We start from the raw sequence: 21051 nt of genomic DNA, 5'->3' as shown, positions 1-21051 counted from the left end.
TGATAAGAATCACTAGAGAGAAAAGCTGATATAAGTGAAAATGACAATAGTCAGAAAACACTATAATAGAATATTACACTAGGCAACCACTGAAACACAGTGATCTCCATTTACAGAAAATGGTAGTTAAAATGAATGTTATGATTAATTTAAAATTCTAGTTATCAGCTGTCACAGCCAAGATTTATCTAAGAAGACACAACTACTAAATGTAACATGGTATCCTGAATGAGATCTTGGAACAGAAAAGGGACATTGGGTTTGAAGCTGAGGATATCTGAATAAAGTATGGACTTTAGCTAATAATAATATGTGAATAATAACAGTGTACGAATATTAGTTCATTAATTGTGACAAGTGTATCATACTAATGTAAGATGCTAAGAATAGGGAAAACAGGGAGGAGGAGGTGTCAAGGAGGGGAGTATATAGGAACTCTCTCTGTATTTTCAGCTCATGTTTTCTGTAAATCTGAAATTTCTAAAATAAAAACTTTATTAACAAAAATTCCAGTTACCTGAGAGTTACTATCCATCCCATATCCTGCCTCATGAAAAGTTATGAACACTTTTGATAACATTAGTGTCTGGCACACAGTATTCATAAACATTAGGCAAACAGGTGACCAAATATTAAAGAAAAATCTAAAAGCCTTAGAACATAATTATTTAATCTTGTTTTGGTTTTTAAGATTTTGACATTTTGCAGGGTATTAATTATGAATACATGCCATCAAAATCTAAAGTGGTAAACAAAATTCTAAGTTTTTTTTTTTTGGTGAGAAAGATTAGCCCTGAGCTAACACCCGTTGCCAATCCTCCTCTCCTTGCTGAGGAAGAATGGCCCTGGGCCAACATCCGTGCCCATCCTCCTCTACCTTATATGTGGGATGCCTGCTACAGTGTGGCTCGATAAGTAGTGCATAGGTCCAGGCCCAGGATCCGAACCTGGGAACCCCGGGCCGCTGAAGCGGAGCGCACGAATCCAACCACTATACCACTGGCCAGGCCCAAGGTAATATTTTAAAAAATTTTAAGTAAAAGAATTTGCTGTAGAACATAAAAGAAATTTCCAGGTTAGATTACCAAAATCTCACACAAAGACATTATCTCTCCACATTCTAATATATATCTTTTAGGTAAAAAGAAAAAAAAAACCTCAAGAATACACGCAAATGTTAAGTTAAATGTTACTAAAGGAAACTTACCTGACAAATTTTTTCCCAGATCTCATCACAGCCAGCTTTTTCCTGAAAACTTAGAGCCAGATCGTAGTTTTCAGCTTCTGACCAAACAATTAATGTATCCTGTTTAAAAATAAAGATTTCTACATCATCACACTTGAAAAGAAATAACTACAAAATATAAATAAAAATCAAGAGGACAGGAAACAGCATAACAATGACAAATGCTCTCTGATAAGTGTACACTCAACTGACATCATATAATTATATTTTGTTATCCTTTGAAACTTTAGTAATATACTGGTGATGAAATAGTAGCTTTGGTACTAAAAATCACATTGAGCAATTTTCTAAAACAAAATATATTAAAACAGGTCACATGAGCCAGAGCTCATGTTACCAAGATGATGTTTAATGGAAAGCCTAGCTATTCCTGGCCAAACTGTAATGTAGACATTCTAATCATCTACTTCCTACTGTTTCCAGAAAGTCAGCTGTTTCACTCACTAACCACCTACCACCTACAAGTTTATCTTTCCCTTTAAGCTAGTTGTCAACTGGTTGCAAGTATAGGCTAACTAACAGCTGAAAATATCTTAAGGTTTAACTCTATTTTTGCCTTTTTTTTTTTTAATCTGGAAAAGCCTTCAGGACATTAAGGAATGCAAAACGATGGTGAAATGAAGATACGCTATCTGTAGGTATAACGAATGGCACCTACTTCAGCAGTTTCGGTTTTAGAAAAATTAAGAACTCCAGGTTCAGCTAAGTGCTTTCCTAGAATGTCCTGAATTATATCCCTACCAAAAGGCTATGCTTTTGAGAAAAAGTTGTCAACTCCTTTATTAAAAATGAAGGCTTGGGTTTAAATTAAAACCACTCACATGTTTAAATACTAAAATCCCTATGCAACACTCAAATGAAATGGACCTTTTTTAAGGAAACATAATAATGAAAGTTTCACATGGCTAAAACTTTGATCTTTCAAAAAATGCACATTTGAGTTTACATTCTAATTACTAAAAATATAACCTAAAAAAACCTTATATTTAATAATTGTTCATCTGACTAGTACTTATAAATAGTATGACCTGATATTAAAAAGTATAAAACTAAAAGTGAGCCCCAGCTTAATAAAGACAAAGTCTTCAAAATGAAAACATTTCAATACTTTGGTAGCTCTATCTAGTAAACGAAAAATATCCTTTAATTAATCCAGGCCTCAGATTAATAATTATTTGCTGTGTAATCAGCAAGAACAACTGGAAATCTGTTTTCTAGCTTCTGCCTGGATGTGCTTCTTGGAAGGAAAATTACCCCCAGGTATTCTAAAATTTTATTAGGTTGCTCTTTCTTTTAAAAGCTTTCAGTGTCTCCCATGATCTACAGAAGAGGTTTTGAAATCTTTTTACAAAAACCAGCAGAACTCTTTTTACAAATAAAATTTTACTAAGAATCTCCATGTAAAAAAGGATAAAAACAGAGCTACTCTGGTTAAAACACTAGGGCACCCACTCAGGCTCCATGCACTTTCCTTAGCCCCTGAGTTGTCTTCTTAGAGCTCTCCTCAAAACAGCTTCATGAACAGTAATCTCTAAAACTTTTTTAACAGGTTAATTTTAACCTCAAATTATTTATATATTATATACAGAAATATAATGTTAGTATAGGAATACTTTATAAAACATCACTAAAATAGAAATAAAAAGGCTTATATAAGGACAAAATTAGCAATATTTTTAAATGTTTCAATTGTAATGGCTCCATACCACTATTAGTATTTTAAGACCCAATAGGGCCGGCCCCATGGCTTAGCGGTTAAGTGTGCACGCTCCGCTACTGGCGGCCCGGGTTCGGATCCTGGGCGCGCACCGACGCACTGCTTCTCCGGCCATGCTGAGGCCGTGTCCCACACACAGCAACTAGAAGGATGTGCAACTATGACATACATCTATCTACTGGGGCTTTGGGGAAAAAAAAGGAGGAGGAGCCGGTCTTCCTCAGCAAAAAGAGGAGGATTAGCATGGATGTTAGCTGAGGGCTGATCTTCCTAACAAAACAAACAAACAAAAAAAGACCCAATAATACACTTAGGGCACAGCACACCCACAAACGACGGTAGATACACATGCATATTCAATGTTATCCTTTTAATAATTCTGAACTTTTTGGGAGGGGCAACTTCTTGTAAGATCTATTTTATCATTGTTTCCGCTTTATCACTTGGCCGACAGACAGCTTAGACTACAGCATAAATGTCAGTTTGATCATTATTTTGTTCACTTGCACTTACATTGTTTTCAACCCTTTTTAAGGCACTTGTTCATTTTGTCAGGCTTACAGGTCAGTTAACATGGAAAATATCTGTAAACAGCTATCTGCACATATAGGCTACGATAATTCACAATAGGTGGGGAATACTTTTCATGGAAATGTTACTCTTCTCTCAGAATACCATGCCTATTTTTGACCTCTTGACCACCTGACTTTATTAAATATTAGCAAAACTCAACTTCTTTTGATAAAAAATATCAACAGGTTTCTTCTCAAATCCCAATGCTTCATACTGTGCCTTCCATTTTGAAGATCACTAGTACAAAAGAATGAAATCAAAAATGCTTTATTTAGGAATCCAAGGCCCTTTCCATTTTGGTTCCCATCCACCTTCCGAGAGAAAGTCCAGGTGAGCAACAAAGTCTGAATTAAGTTAACTTAGTCCTCTTCATCATCATTTTCTTTTGTTCTTTCCTTCCCATTCTTAAGGTAGTCTTTTCCCTAAGCCAGCCAAAACATCAGAAACTAAATGGGATTTATATTCAGAATCCTTATTCAATGCAAAGAGGATTGACTTTGGAAGATGGTTAAAAATACAGATTCCCATGCCTCTCCCCTGGGGACAGGTCTGCAGTGAATCCCAAGAATCCTTACCTTTAACAAGGGTCCCGGGTAATTCTTTCAATAAGTCAAATTTGAGAACTTGACCTAAGTGTATTTCTAGTTGTTTACCAGAGATAGGGAAGTGCCATCAGAGCAGGCACCTTCCACCTCTATGTTATCTATTTCAAATGGGTGACAAATCTCATCCTTCCTTCTCCCCCTACCCCACACCCTACTGTCTCAGTTAAAAAAAAATACCCGGAAGAAACACTCCCTAGAATTGCTTATTCCAGGGGTCAAAGTAAGAGTTCCTAGGTGAGAGAGCATAGAGCTGCCATAAGAATACTTAAAACAGAATGAAAAGTGTCAAATGGCACGATTTCCTACATATCCAAAAAGCCTAGATACAGTCAAGCTCAATTTTTCATAGTTAAGATCTGTTTTCAACCACTGTGTTTTGTGATACTATATCTTTTGCTCATTTGTGCGTGGCATACATATCTTTGGGATATTAATGCCTCTATTTAAATCAACAGAAGCTCAGAGTTCTCCTCTACTAACTAAAACATTTAATCACCACTATGTCCCACAGAAATCAGATTTAAAATGAGCTTGCAGGGAGAATGGAAAAAGTCAGTTATATTTGGTCTGGTCCTTTAAAAAAATAAGAAAGGTGATTATGTCCAAGCCCAGGATGGGAGTAAGACATGAGCTAATGAAGCTTGACAATTTAGCCTTTGCTAAATCAGGTTTTCACAATGTAGTATTATCATAAGAAATGGTTATTTTCAATCTTATATATTAAAAACACATTCTTGAGCAGTATACTGTTTAAATCAGAGGTTCTTAACCCAGGATCTAAATGACACCTTAAAATTGTATCTAAAACTTGGTGTATAACATCTTTTGGGGGGAAAGGGTTTCCAGTTTTTATATTATATTCACAAACCATCTGTGACACATTTAAAAGGTTCTAACAAACCAATGAATTATGTTTCAGTTTTCCTCCCTGGTACTGATCTACTTCAACTGACATGAATAAAACTCAGGGTCATGAAATATTTGAGATCCTACTGCTTGCCAGGCTAATCCTATCTTTGCCCCCAACAAACAGAGCTGAAGTTTTTCAAAAGAAATACTTTTTTTAAAAAAGGAAAACAAATAGAAATAGCAGATTTATAGAATTCAATTTCCAGATTCAAAATCCATTAAAAATCTGAAAATGAGTGAGATTAACCAAATAATGCAGTATCTAACTCTTGATGAGTTCCTAATAGTAGTTGACCCAGTCTTTCTGAGATGGATTTTTAAAATATAGTATGGTATAAAATATAGTCCAAGACAGACAGGATGCCACTATTTACAAACAGTAGTAATATCTTCCCCAATTATGTGATATATTTGGATGCAATGGGAATAACCCTCGACTAGAAACAGGATCTGAGTACCACTCAGTTTCACTGTGCACTATTTCTCTGACTTTCAGCAAAGTATTTAGCCTCTTTGATTTTTCCTCACTGGAAAAGAGGAAAATGCTGCCTACATCAAGATTATCATAAAATTATTATGAATACAGTTCTCTTACTGAGCTTATGTGTCAGATACTATGCTAAAGCATTTTTCATACATTAATTCTCAACTATTATATGAGATAGCATTTCCATTTAAAAGATGAAGTTCAGAGAAAGTTTGTTCAAAATCACATAGCTAGAAATAACGGAATTAAAAAACTGAGTGTCCAATTCTAAACCCATGTTCCTGCTACTATGCCACAAACGAAATGTGAACGAATTCTAAAAGAATGCAAAGTTTTTAACAACTTGCTTCCCAAGCCTCTCCCCTGTGCCATTATATTTATCTAGGCATCTGTCAAGACCCCTAAATAAGAAAGACCCCCCTCCTCTCCATCTGATTCCCAAAGATTCCTCATTGGTCCTGTTCCAAACCACCATCCAGAACACATCTCTACCCATCACTCTGCCTAATCTTTCAAACCTAATCATTCACATCCTCTACTCATGCACCTGATCTACAGCTCAAAGTGCAGAGTGGACTGTTACAAATTCATGCTGTCATTTTTTTTTTTTTATTTCCCCCCAAAGCCCCAGCAGATAGTTGTAGGTCATAGCTGCACATCCTTCTAGTTGCTGTATGTGGGACGCGGCCTCAGCATGGCCGGAGGAGCGGTGTGTCGGTGCGCGCCCGGGATCGAACCCGGGCCGCCAGCAGCAGAGCGTGCGCACTTAACCGCTAAGCCACGGGGCCGGCCCTCATGCTGTCATTTTAATGCAGCATTCAAAATTGTAGAAATCTCTTTCTCTCTTCTATACTCATCAGTCCATTCGCCACAATGACTCTCAGGCTGAACCCCAACATACTCAATTTTATTAGATTATTTTGCCAATTAGATACAATAAGATATGATCATTTTGGTCTCTACCTTCATCTCAGTGGATGTTCTTCTAACCAAAACCTATAAGATTCTCAATCTTTCTCTTGCAGGATATGAAACAGCCAAGTACTGACCGATTGGCCCTCCTTTCCTTACCAAAATTCTGTTCTCCCTTGAAGACAACACATTTTTCCAATTCTCTACTCTTTCCAATTGCTTATTCTTCCTCTTTACTGGATCTTCTTTTTTTTGTGATTACGAAACACCTAATCCAGCAGCATGCCCTGTCAATTCTGTCTTCAATATATACCTCAAATCTACTCATCTCTTTCCATCTCCACTGTCATCACCCTAACCCGATCCAACATTATCTCTTGCTTGGACTATGCTGCAATCTCCTACCTAGTCTCTGAGTTACTGTCTCTCTTCAATTCTAGATTGGTGTTACTATTTTGGATTATGTCATTCCTCTGCTGAAAACTCTTCAAAAGCTTTCAACTGCACTTTAAAAACTCAATTATTGGATGAATAAATGTGGACAATTCAACAATGCTCAGTCTTACACTCTGTTCTTTTCTCAATTTATATCTATTCTCTCAAAGGAGGTCCCCTCTTACAGCTAAAAACAGCATTTAATGATTCTCAAATTGGAATCTCCTGGGCCAAATTCTTACTGTATCTCTAGTTCCAGATGATCATTACAAGACTTTTTCCATTTATTTTACTATCGCTTAAAACCTAAATGAAAAAAAAGCAAGGCACAGAACAGTATATCATGCTACCATTTATCCCAATAAAAAGAATATATATGTGATTGTATGCATATTTGTTTACATATGCATAAAACCTCTACGAAAATACACAGTAAACTGGTAATGTTGGTGGCCTCTAGTAAAGGAAAACCGTATGGACAGAGTCCAGGGTAGGAGAGAGACTTCACCAAATACCTTCTGAACTTTTAACTATGTGAATGTATTATCTATTCAAAATAAAGTTTTTAAAAATAAACAAGCCTCTAACCAAACGATTAATGTAAACCTGCTTTCTTCTGAATTTCCCAGTTTCTGGAGAGAACCATTTTTCTGGCCCCAAGACTCAAAAACACTACTAGTGACCTTTGATTCTTTCTTTCATATTTAATCATTCACCAAATCTTCCAGCACTTTCTTGAAAATATACTGGAGCTCCGTTCCTTCTTTCTAATCTCATTTACTACACTGGAACAGACTTTGATTTTCTCGTATCTGAATTATCGCAAAAGGTCTTGCTACCTAAAGCTCTTGTTTCCCTCTCCACCCTCAACTCATTGTTCATGACATTGCCACACACACTTCCTAAACACAGTAGTATCACTTTCACCATGTTAGACCCCTACTCAACACCTATAACGGCTCCCCTTTTGTTTAGCAAAACAAGCTCTCAAATAAAAAAACTTCTGCTGCAAACAGGCTTAATACCTTTTGTATCAGGTGTACTATTTCCTTCCCTATCACAGTTCCTTCAGCAGACACCACCTAGGAGAGTGAAGTTTTTCTTAATGATTCTAGCTCAAATCAATCTCCCCCTTCTCTAATTTTCTACTGCCCAAGTCTGTGGAACACAAGTTGCTTTTTACAATATTTTGCGTTGGCATATACTTGCTGTATAATCTCAGTCAAGAAACTTAAACTTTCTGTGCCTTAGTTGCCTTATCTGTGAAATACTTTCATGGGCTTTCAATGAGGACTGGGTTAAAACACCTTATCAGCTATATTATCATCATTCTGTGTTGTTTCACCTGTTATGTCTTGCCTCCCAATAAAACCGATGAGAAATTCCTTATACCTCTCTTCTACACCCAATTAACACACAATTGTGTTAAATATAAAAGGTACACATCCCTATGACTTTGCTTTTGACTTAGTCAAGATCAGTGGGACTGACTGTAAATAACTTAAAATTTTGACACATGTATCAGGCACTTTATTTCATGTTCCACCGTATAATCCTTCTTTTCTCTTTCCAACATGTTTAAACACTTAAGTTTATTGGCTCCTTTAGGGTAAGTATATTTTCTCCTTCCCATTAACTACTTCAATATGGCCCACAGTAAACAAGAAAGTGATCTGAATCAATGATGTCCTATCAATATTGAGTCATTTGACATTCAACTCAACTCATTCTAACTTATTTTGAGCCCACAACTCAGTACTTCGCTTTTGGAAAAAATTTTAAAAAGATGTACTTTGGCCCACAATTCAGTACTTCGCTCACTGCAGAACTGTGATATTAAAAGGAAGAATGTTAAATACTCCTCTCTGAATTTATTCAACATATATTAATGTAGCAAAATATCCTATGAACTATGAATGTCTCATTCACTCACTCAAGTTTTTTTTATTGAAAATCCTCTAATGATCAATATATTTCATATAAATTTTGGAAGTGATTTTCTAGACTAATTTATTAAACAACTTAAACGATGACATTAAAAAAAGATAATTCTAATGAATATAGAAAAATATCAACGTGTTTGTAAATCCCAACTTGTGTAACTTGGTAAAAAGTGCAAATTGAACAAGATTTTGGTAAAAATATGAAAAACCATATCTGTTACAAAAAAACTAAGTTTAAGATAACTCCTAAATGGCTCCTTGATTTCTATTAGAAAAGTGCACTCAATTTAAACAAAAATAAAGAAAATAAAACAGGTGACTCCGTTTACACGGTTTTTCCTTCTTATATACAAAGCTTCTCCATATTATTCTCATTGCCAAAAAGTTCTCTTATACTTTAATGTTTAGTAAAAGTACCTCAATTAGAGAAATATATATTTAAAAAGCCCAATAGTATATTATTTAAATGTGACTAATTACAGAAAACATTTTCCCAATAGCATAAAAAAATTTTTTCAAGATTTTTTTTCTCCAATACTTTAATTTTCTAGCAGAGTAACATTACACATGAAACATATCCCAAAGTTCCTAAAGTATTCACAGAACCGCTGTGTATTTTTGGACTAACGCTGGGAACTATTTTATACACAAACCTCTGCCATAATGTAGTCTTTCCAATAGTAACAACAGCTAAAGGATCTTGTACACAATCTGAGAAGAATCCATAATATAACTAATGTAGGGAGTCCCATTTAAGAACACAGTTCCTGAGAATTTGATACTCATGCAGATAGGGGGAAAAATGATCACACAATATTAGCAATTTTTCCCCACAAACAAGCAAGCAAACAAAAAACAAACCAAAACTGGCTATCTGGCAAAATTAAGTGCACTGACAGAGAGTAACCACCTGCCTGGCTGACTTAGAAATTAAACTTTCTACCTTAAAATGTCTAAGGTATAGGAAACATCTTCAAGTGTGCAATACAGAACAAATGTTTAATTTGATTCTCCATCAAAAAAGACATAACATTTTCTAAGCAGAGGAAAAAACTATTAATTGAATATTGAAAACTTTAAAAATATTTCAAAGAACTGATTACGAATGTATTGCATACACAAAACAATTGTTTAACAATTTTACTAATAATGTGCTGTGCAACAGACATTTCATTCCTCCAACTGTGAAGTATTTGTTTCTGGGCATCCAAATTTTCATTGACCTTGAAGAAAATAGGCATTGATGATGTAAATATAATCCTAAAATTTATCTTTTCCTTAAAAAATCTCTGCCATATTCACTTTACACACCATACACACAAAAAACTGAAAATAATCCAAATATCTAACAGGTATATATCATATATCAGAATACTATACAGTGTTTAAAAAAATATCAACTAGATCTACATTGTTAACACAAAGAAATCTTCAAAATAACATTGAGTGAAAAATGAAAGTTGCAGAAATACATGTAAGAGTCTAGATCAATTGTGCAAAGTTTAAAAACACACAGAAGACTACATATTTATGGATACATACATATGCAGAGAAGGTATAAAAGCATGTACAGAAATAATACACATCAACTTCAGAATAGTGGTTACCAACAGGGAGGATGCAGAATGGATATAATGAGATGGGTACAGAGGGGTCTTTAACTCTATCCACAACGTTCAACATTACACAAAATTTTGAAGCAAATATGGTATAATGTTAACATTGTTAAACTTAGTAGTGTTACAAGGACATTCATTAGATTTTTCTCTGTACTTTTCAATTTTGAAATCTTTCATAATAAAAATGAAAACATTCACATAATAAAGAAAGGGTGAATCACTGCTGCCATTTCCAGATGAAATAATTAGGCATGTTAAAACACAACACAGGTTTTTTTCCCCAAGACAATAAATATTAACAGAAAACATTACATAACCGGCAATGTACACTTTTGTAAAGTATCCACTGATTATTATATTAAAAATACACAAAGAACAGGATTTAAATGCTTCTACTTCAAAAACTCGACCTTTGCTTCAGCCAAAGGATCTAATTTCACATCACAAACAGGCTTTCCTTGATTTTAAGAGTACCTCTTTGAATTTTCTTTTATGCCATTTCCTCTAAATGTGATCCAGAATAAAAGGCTTAGTGTACAGGGTATAGAAGAGATCTGGCTAACTGTAGTTAAATAAGACTAATACATTGTATTCTAATACAAACTAACATAGGCTCATTTCAAAGATAATAAATTACTGCCAGTACAAAAAACTTTCACTCTTCAGTTTGAAACTTTTAACGTGCAAGGGAAATACATATGGTCTGTAACTTTGTTTACCAAACATGTTTTTTCTTGTCAGGAAAGCCTTCCCATCTTTGTCAGATTAATACTTCCTTGATCACAGATGAAGTCTTTCAAATTAAAGATAAACAACTACTTGCCTGTTGTTTCTGATATGCAGTGTTTGGATTTATCTTTGATTCCAAGAGTAGTGATCCTGAAAGATAAAAAACAGTATTTGTAAGTTTTAATTGATAAAATCCCGAATAAAAAATCAGAATCCACATTAAAAAAAAAAACCAAACCAAAAAAACCTTATGTTCCCTTCACCCAGCCAGACATCTGAAGTATCAAATATATTGGAACTCACATTTTTCTCTCCAGATCTGGGCTTCACATTTAATTTAGAAGGTATCATCCTATCCCCACACCCCCTTAAAGGAAAAAATCCATCTAAGACCAACATTCAGACCAAGAATATAAGGAGACTAAATGACTATTAAAGTTTTATTGAAATGAAAATTTTAAGGTCTAAACGACCACTTGAGGCCAAACTCTTTTTAACCAAGTTATTTTATTGCATTTCCAGTTTAACAAATAAAACAAATTACAAAGGACCACAACAGGGGTCTAAGTACTTAGTACACAAACTACAGAACTGCGTTTATCTTTTTTTCCTTAACAACAGAAGGTAAGACATCTCATGTAGTAATAAATGTCCATGACTGTTTAAAATAAAAAGGAAAGTGCAAGAGTACAAATACGTCAAGAATAAATCTAAGATTGTTATTTTTCTATTATCTGCACATAGTTGCTCAAATCGAGGCATTCCAATTACAATGAGAAAAATGTTTTAATTACAGCTCTATATTTTATAATTTAAAAATACTTTACATATGACTAGTACAATAAATCAACGAATACAAGTTTACAATCTGCTTTGGTGTCCTAACTTGTTTAGGTTGTGAAGTATCCACTTTTTCACAGCACTTTCTACGAAAACAGCCTGGAGGGATCCCACACTAAAGATGTGTATATGCTTGTGCGTGCACGTATCGTGGTAACAGTCTGCAATAACCCCAAAAAAAGATGCCTTTTGCTTTTCCCCAGCACCTGTCGACTGTGGCAACTGGGGCTCGTTGGTAAAAAGTTAAAAAAAAAAAAACTCAGGAAAGTTCCACTAAACCTTCTGTCCCAGACATATATATAAATATGGCTAAGAAAATTTTAAAAAAAAAGGGAAGGGATCAGCTCCCTCGGACCAGTAGATCACTACCTTGTCTCTCATTACTTCCTTCTCTTTCACACACTATCCTCTTCAAAAGAGGAGACTGGAGAGGAAGGGGTCAAATCCTTAACAGGGATAGGAGGCGGGGGAACGGAGAATCGGCATCGGACTGAGGGTTAATCCGGGCAAGTAGTTTCTTTTTACCGTACAGAAGTGCAGGCACAAAACCACTGCGCTGTCCCAAGACATGGTAGTAACAGTACTCGGCCCAGGGCCTAAACCCCAGGGCTGTACCCTAACCGGAGGCACTGTCCCCTATCCTACCGTTCCAATAACCTTACCGTCGGACTCTGCCCGAACCAGGAGCGACATCCCCTTGAGCTCCTCCACATAAGTGGAGGAGACGTGCCCGGTGCCTCGGTCGTCCCATTGCCGGTCTTCGTTCAGGGTATAGACCTTCACGCGCCGCCGCGTATCCGACATGGTGGCTGCTGTCCTGACCGCTCCAGCCGCCGCCTCCTCGCTCACCAGGTCCGTACCCCTCACTCCTGAGAGACCGGAGCGGCGGCGGCGGCGGCGGCAGCGGCGGCGGCTCCGGAGAGGCCCGAGTTCACCATGGCTCTCAAGGTTCAGCCGCGGGAAGGGGCAACGAGAGCTACCGCGACCTCTCCGCCCAGAGTCCCGGTTACCTCTCACTTCACCTCCGCACACAACCACCCTCCCCTCCCTTCGCCCCCCGCGAGCTCGCTCGCTCTCCCACCGCCGCCGCCGCCGCCGCCGCCGCTGTAACTACTACAGATCCGCCATCTTGTAACCCGATTCTCTCTGCCTTTCTCTTCCTCCTCCAGCAGGCTCGCACGGGCTGTCCTAGCAGGGGCTACGGCGGCCGACGAGTCCAACGCGCGACGCCTCCACTTCTGCACGCGCTTCCCGGCCCGGCTGTGCTCGGCGTTTTCGCGAGGCGGGGTACTGGACTGTGATGGGAGGGCCTAAGTGCGATTTCCTCCTCTCTCGGCCCCGCCTGCTGGAGCGGGATCTCGGCCAAGTGGGCGGTTCTCGCGAGCTCCGCGTCCCTCTGGTGCCGCGAGATTCCTGTCTATGCGGGCTGCGGTAGCTGAGTCGTGGATCGTGCTTCATGAGGTGGCTGCCAGCGCTCGGCGTGGGGCGACCCGTGGGACCCAGCTCTGAGGAAAAAGCAAAGCAAACCTGGGAGGTATGCGTCCTTGGACGGGACTAACCTTGTGCAAAAAGGAAGGAAATGTGCTCGCGTTCCTTAATAGAAGCTCACTCTGTCAGCCTGTGGGAGAAAAATAGTCTTAAAACCTCTTTCTGTGAAGACATAGGAACTTGAAGCCCTTTAAAGCGACCTGAACCCACTAAAACTCGTTATGGAGTCTCTTACAGTTAAGCATCTCCTCAGGAAGTGTTCTATGCATCTCCAGGCGATTATAACGTCGTACAGAAGTGTGTTGACCATTTCCTATTTCCCGCGAAGGCGTTTCACCGTTAGGCTTTTGGTAGCTGGCCGTTGAAAAGCATACTTTCCGTTTTATGAAAATACAGTGCCCTTCCCGTGTTTGTAGCCTCGAAAATAAGTCTTCAGATAAGTTTAGGGAGGTGGCGGGAAGCTGCTTTCCTAACACCTCTAAGAGCATTGTTTTGATATTCTTGAGTTTCTCTTGCGAGCATTTCTTGCGTTATCTTTCGGGAGGTCTTCGGCGCTGAATAAGCGAAGGAAGAATTCTCTCGGCATTCACGTTGTCAGACATACGCGGTGGATACAGGTCGTGCGTTGGACAGTCGTTCATTTCATTCCTCTTTTGTTCTTGGTAGAATCGTTTTATTTATTCTTTAAGACGATCTCAGCTTGGTCACCCGCCATTTCTTACACCCTGAAAGGTGAAAACCAGGCGAGATGCACACGTTGATCCTGCAGCGTATCTTGGGAGTTGTAGTCGTTACTTATTACTGGTCTGGTCAAAACGTGCTTATGTTTTGACCAGGTCTTATGCATGGACACCCTTCAGCGGTACATGTAATACGTGAGATAATGGCTTACACAGAGCAGGCGCCTGATAAAAAATAGATTCTAATTTCAAATTCTGGATACATAGAATTTTTTTAAATCTAAAGAGGACCTCAGAAAATGTACTTGAATTAAGTAGTTATAATATACATAACAATAGAGCCCGTTAATTGATGTAATTGATGTGGACAAAATGCATTTTGAGCCCAGAGAAAAATAATATTTCTGTCTCAGATCAGGGAAAGCTTCACATACATAACTTTTGAGTTTGATGTTAGAGATGGAGTGGGAGTTTGGCGTGCAAAGGTTTTCAAGGCTGAGGGGACAGGGTGAACAAAGTCATAATGTGTTACTGGCCTAAAAGAACTTATAAGTTAAAAGAATGAGAACTATGCAGAAGTCACTTTAACACTATACACGTTAAGAGGTTAATATCCTACAAATAGATCTAACTCTGGACAAAATTGTGAAATGAGTCATTTCCTGTATTTATTCAATCATTCAATAAATATTTGTTGAGCATATACTATGTGCTAGGCACTGTTCTATACAGTGAGTAAAATAGAAAAAGTCCCTCTTCTCATGGAGCTTACATTCTAGTGTAGGTAGACAATAAACAAATACATGCCTGGTACTGATAAATGTTGTGACCGAAAATAGAGTAGCAAAAGGTTAGAGAGTGAGTTTGGGAAGAGTAATGATGTGTATTGAGGAAGTCCTCTGTGAGAGAGGCAGTCAGCCAAGCATTTCCCCAGAGGAAGAGAGAGCCAGGAAGTGGGAACAGCCAGTACAAAAGCCTTGAGACTGTAGCATGTTGAGTGAGTGAAAGGGTTAGCCAGGAAACCAGTGTGATTGAATTGGAGTGAGAAAGGGGAAAATGGTGGGAAATAAGGTTGGGAGTGGGGGAGAGGCTATTTTGAAGGGCCTTGGATTTTACTTTGAATGAGTTGCAAATCCGCTGGAGAGTTTTGAACTAAGGAGTGAAATGATCTAAGATTTCAAAGCATCCCTCCCATCTTTTCTTCAGTATCTCTTCTGGTATACCCCCTAAGATCTGGTGACCTAGAGAAAAAGAGAACAGAGTTAAACCCATAGGACTCATCTCTCCCCATTGCTGGATCCTCAGGCACACGTTCTCCCTTGTTTTCTTCTTCCCCTAGGCCACAGCGATTCACTCTCACATCTCTTCTACTGCCACAGGCCCACTTCTAACATTTGTAGGGCTGGATATCTGCAAGGCTCAGGACAGGCATACAGATGGAAGACCATATACCATAAGTCTAAATATTTAAAAGTTTTAAATCAAGCTAACAAACTGGAATAAAATATATTTTCTTCTCCTACCTTGGGTATACTTTGACAAATATATTTTCATAATGACCTGGAAGCCAGATTCAAATCTAGTATTCTTGAACTCCTCAGAGTTCTAGAATCTCCCTCTGGGCCCCAGAGTCCTTAGCCTGCCTTCCTTTTCTTCTTCTACCTCAGCTCTGTCCTGTACTTTAGCAGCCCTTATGTGCACACATAGAATACCCCAGCTTTCTGTCCAAGCCCTGTCTGCGCTCCGTGAATGTAGTTACCCCTTGGCCACTCCACGTGAGGACAGAACTTGAGAAGAGGACTGTGCAGACCCTGGAAGCAGGCTTGGCCTTTGGGGCAGGGAATTCCAGGGTGCCCAGAGCATGGTCTAGAAAGGGGAGACTGGGTTCCATGGACTTATCACCTCATGGAGAGAAGCATGGACAGAGGGCCTGCTAAAACACAGGGCCCAGCACTTCACTTGGGTCTGAGGGCAGTACTGCACTGCAACAATGTGTTTTCCCCAGCAAAGCTTCTTTTCTTCAGGCAGTCATCAAAGTTCCACTCCAAGAGTTGATGTGTGTGTGCGTGTGTGTGTGTGTGTATATATATATATATATATATATATAATACTTACATTACTACCTTTTTTTAAAACACAAATAATGCAATACTATACATACTGTTGTACAGATGTATACTAGTTTATTTAAACCATCTCCTATTTATGTATATTTGTGTCATTTCCAGCAGTTTCAAAAATAAATGATTGTACAGAAGTTATTTCATGTGTGCCAGTATATTTGTAGGTTAAATTCCTGAAGCAGGGTTTTGCAGCCTTGGCACCATTAACATTTTGGACTGGATGATTCTTTGTTATGAGAGGCTATCCTGTACATTACAGGATGTTTAGCAGCATCCCGGGCTTCTACCCATCAGATGCCAGTAGTATTGCACCCCCTTCTCCGGGTGCGACAACCAAAATTATCTCCCATCACTACCAAATGTCCCATAAGGGCACATTACACTTTTTAATTCTTGCAAGTTTAAAAAAATATATTGTTAATCTCTACAGGGTAACCTGGGTTCTCAGTCTAATTGACTCATGTCCTTGAAATGTGAGGCTTTCTTTCACCTTTCCCAATTCTGTTAGATGTTTTTATGAAAGAACTTTTATGAACGTTTTTTGCTATATTCACTCATTTTTTCCTTAAGGTGATAGATCTTTAAGACTTCTCTATTTAAATAAACCATCAAAACTGATAACTTTTATCCTCTTCAGCTGCATTCCTATTTCTTTTCCTTCTTATAGCCAAACTATTCAAGGGTTGAAATTGTTTATACTCCCTTCATTTCCTCACTGCCTACTCATTCCTCAGTTGAACCCATTCTGGTTTCCATCAATCCCAGCCCTCAACAAAAACCTTTTGATAACCTCAGTAACGACTTCTATGTTGATAATGCCAGTGGACGTTTTTCAACCCGTTTTACTTGATCTAAGTTAAAATTGACACTTTGACCACTTCCTTCTAGAAACTGTTTATTCACTTTTCTTTTTGACAAATACTCTTGGGTTTCCTCCTAGCTCTTTGATTACTGCTTCTTTTTGTTATTTGCTGTCTCATCCTCTATCCAACCAGTCAATACCAGGAGTTCCTCAAAGGCTCAGTCTTAGATTTTCTTCTTCTCACTCTAGACTCTTTCCCTAAGTGATTTCAACTACATCCCTTGCTTCAGGTATCACTTATACATAGATGATTCATGAATTTATATCTCCAGGCCAGACCTCCTTTCAGAGCTCCAGACTACTAGATCCAGATGCTTATAGGACACCTGAAATGGCTCAAAGTTATCTCAAGTTCAGCATGTCCCGAACTGAACTCAATCATTTTCTCTTCCTTCGTGTTTGGTTCTCTTCCATGTTCTCTATTTCTGTGAATAGCAAGTTATTCAAGACAGTGACCTGGAATTCATCCTCACCACTTTGTTTTGTTTTAAACTTATATTTATTGAGAACTTGACATATGCTAACCATTGTTTTAAGTGGTTTACATGTCTTTTTTTTTTAAACTCACAACCACCCATGTCCAGTCATCACCAAGTTCTGTTGGTCCATCCACTTCTCTTCATTTCCAGCAGCACCATCTTCTACCCAGCTACCATCATCTCTACTTGCACTACAGAGTGCCTGTAGGGAAGCACGATATTCTACCCCATAATCTCAATCATCACTCCTGCCCTTCCTCATTCTTTGAAATGGACAATTTAAGAACAGTTTTAAGCCTCCTACCTCACTCCATTCCAACAAAATTATTGCTCTAAATTTTTCTATAGAGAAATTCTAGGGCCACCACTGCAGTATAGTCTCTTGCTAGTCTCTTTGAATCCACTTTGGCGATTCATTACCCCTATCCCCCCAATCTCTTCTCCACTGTACAACTGGATGATCTGTCTAAGCTGGAAATTTGATCATGTTGTCAGTCACCATTTCCTCTTGTATCCTACTAATATATATTACTAAAAATCTCTCAGTAGCCAAAATCCTTTACATGATTCATAAGGCCCTCTTGGTCCTGCCTCTGCCTATCTTTTTCTGTTCTGTCAAATTCATCCTGAGGCTAACTCCTTTTGTATCTTAAGATGGTAACCAAGAGCTCCCAAGGCTACATAGTTCTTCATCCACTTCAAGAGAGTTTCTTCACATATCCCTAGTTGCATTGTGATTAGGCTAACTTAGGTTGCATGCCCACCCCTGAACCTCAAGTTTTGTCATCTAGGGAATGTCAGGCACTGATTGGCTAAGGCAAATCAGGGCCCATCCTTGGAGCTAGGGGTGGGGTTAATCCCACCCAAATCCCGTGGATGTTAACACTGTGTGATATGGGTAAAATTGATGCTATGAAGACAACCAGAGTATTCTTTTTATCTTCCTATTACACACTCTTATAGCTCCAGGCATCCCTCCATTGTAGCATTTGTCATACTTGTAGCTTTATTTGTGTGATTTCTGATTTAATAACTGTCTCTACATCTAGACGAAAAATTTCCATTAGTCCGGGGAACTATGTTTTTTCTCACCATTGTATTTCCAGTGCCTAGCATAGGGTGTGGAACATAGTAGGTATTCAATAACTGTTGAAAGAATGAAGTTTCGTTAGAAGTTTACTACTCAGTTTTACATTCCCCCTGGCAGGTAATTTAATCACAATCCTATCAGCTCAGTTGAGATTAGATTACATCTTTGAAAGCTCCAGGCTGGTGTCTCTAATTTCTGTCTCCAAGTAGTCAATTCTTGACACACCACTGAGTGCTATTTGTGAAACAAATTTGGTCACATTATGTTCTTTTAACATCTTTCAGTAGTTTCTGATTTCTTGCAGGATAAAGTTCTTCAGGATGGCATACAAAGCCCTTCTGGTTTGGCCCCTACCAAACTGTGGCTCTTTAATCTCAAGAAGGTGATTTTTTTTCAATCATAGCCCCTCCCTCATCCCTTACCAAATGTTTTTAGAGGTCTTTTCTCTGGAGGGGTCTACTTTCTCCAGGTACTCCCCCATATCCTGCTTGGGTAAAGGCAAAGGAAGGACGCTAAAGGTCCAACTGTTTGGTATTCAGGCTTTCACTTAATCCCCACTTTTAACCCTGCTTCATAATCTCCTACCATCTACTGTGACAAATGTCCCCAAATCAAGTCTCTCCCATTTTGGAAAATAAATCTCAGTCTCCTGAGGTGGTCGTGACAGTATGTATTACAAGAGTATGTGTGGGTATGAGTGTGTGTGTGGAGAGGGATGGGATTGGGGGTTGGACCCAGGCTTGTAGCCCCTCTCTATATGGACTTTCACCCTGCCCTCACATTCTCACCCCTGATCCTTTCTGGTTTTTTTGTGGAGATAATTAGTTCTCTTTTTTTCTCTGATTACCTCTGTGGTCATTTAGGTTGTAACTTTCTCTACTCTGCTAAGTGCACTGCTACTCTTCCATCTGTGTGTCATGCAACTGACATTTGTTAAAATCTCTTTTGTCTGCTGTGGTGTCTTTTATTTTGTTTACCCTTTGGACCCTATACTTTTTAGAAAATTTATTTAACTGTCAAAGAGGTGGGATGCTTCTGTGTGGTTAATTTTCCTTGTTTAACCAAGGTATTCTGATATGTTTTTATGGTTTTTTTGTTGTTAGTTTTCTAATCCACTTGGAATTTTTGTATATATGAAGTAGGGTGCTAATTTAAATTTTTTCCTCCAAATGGAGAGTCAATTATCCACATCATTTTTAGATGAAATAATTTGAAATGCTGTTTTAATCATATTCTTTACTAAATTCACACACGCACACACACATACACATATACATACATATATCTGGATTTGAATCTGAATTCACTACTCTGTTTTCATTGTTTTATTTGGACAACTCTAGTATGACAGTTTTAATTGCTATCGTTTTATAGTTTGTTTTGGTATTTGGTTAGTGTGGTAGCCGTATAAGTGCACCACTCAGATCTCCTCCAAGAGAACCTACTCTGGGGAACATAGTTGACTGACAGCCAGCTGCTACCCCTTTGGAACTACCATTCTGTTTCTACTGAAGCCACAAATACTTCAAGCTGCTCTCAGCCAGTGACTGAACATAGCAGGAGTACTAAACTTGTCCTTTTCTGCCCAATGCAGAAGTCCTCTTATGGGCACCTTTGGCTTGGGGAACTTCTTATCAGCCTTAATGAGACTTTCTTGGAGCTACACTGTAGTTGGAAGCTTTTTCCACCCAGTAATTCCTGCCCTCCTTCTTTTTACAGAGGTCAAACTTGCTTTATGGTCTGCAGGCTTTCTCTGCCAGTTGCTGAGTCCATCTATTTTATCCTTCAGTTAATATCTTGCATGTCTAATCCCTTCTTGGCATCTGCTTCCCTGAGGACCAGAACTGACATAGGTGGTACAGGGAGTGGTGCAAGAAATCAGGCAGTAAGATGGGGTTTGGGTAAAGGTTTACTCCATCCCTGGCACAAGTGGCCACTTGACTACTGATTTCATGAGTGGTGACCTAGGAAAACATCCCAGAAGAGGGGAATGCTGTTGCCTATACATTCAGGCATTTGAAAGATATGGGGGAAACAATGCCTACAAGGACAGCAGAGCTGGGCAATTTAAGTTGTCCTGCTGCCTTGCAGAGGGATATTGAGAAATTGAGGGCACTTAACACACAGTTAAAACTAAGTTTGGGAGCCAGGAGGCCTCTTTGGAGCTTCACAAAGAGGCCCTTATTTTGTGCAGTGGAAGAACAGATGTGGGATTTGACAGAGTTACAGAGTTCTAAAGATATTTCAACGCTCATCCTAGGAAAGTTTGCTATGACGTTTTGGGCCCTGGTTGGGAAAGCTTGAAGCTTTGAAA

General features: G+C 38.5%; 1 protein-coding gene and 1 pseudogene across 6 annotated transcripts in view; one reads left to right on the top strand and one right to left on the bottom strand.

Annotated features, from left to right (window-relative positions):
- PPP4R3B (protein phosphatase 4 regulatory subunit 3B) overlaps positions 1–12820 on the bottom strand; it is a 73917-nt gene extending 61097 nt beyond the window's left edge. For 4 of the 5 annotated variants that reach the window (XM_087436737.1, XM_004435669.3, XM_087436734.1 and 1 more), the window contains exons 1-3: positions 12678–12820; positions 11270–11325; positions 1208–1306 (exon numbers count right to left, since the gene is read on the bottom strand). In XM_087436737.1, the coding sequence (XP_087292863.1) occupies positions 1208–1306; positions 11270–11325; positions 12678–12819 (297 nt within the window). In that variant the 5' untranslated portion in view covers position 12820. Of the gene's footprint in view, positions 1–1207; positions 1307–11269; positions 11326–12677 lie in introns of those variants that run through there. The other variant, XM_087436736.1, reaches the window with a different exon arrangement.
- The window catches only part of LOC147915962 (uncharacterized), a 200201-nt pseudogene continuing 191967 nt past the window's right edge, over positions 12818–21051 (top strand). The window contains exon 1 of the transcript XR_015553647.1: positions 12818–13549. The product of XR_015553647.1 is annotated as an uncharacterized LOC147915962 (transcript). The remainder of the gene's footprint in view (positions 13550–21051) is intronic.

The sequence above is a fragment of the Ceratotherium simum genome, chromosome 11, assembly GCF_057802395.1.
Source record: "Ceratotherium simum simum isolate JZ-2026a chromosome 11, ASM5780239v1, whole genome shotgun sequence".
In the NCBI taxonomy this organism is placed as follows: domain Eukaryota; kingdom Metazoa; phylum Chordata; class Mammalia; order Perissodactyla; family Rhinocerotidae; genus Ceratotherium; species Ceratotherium simum.
This window is presented reverse-complemented; position numbering and strand designations above follow the sequence as displayed.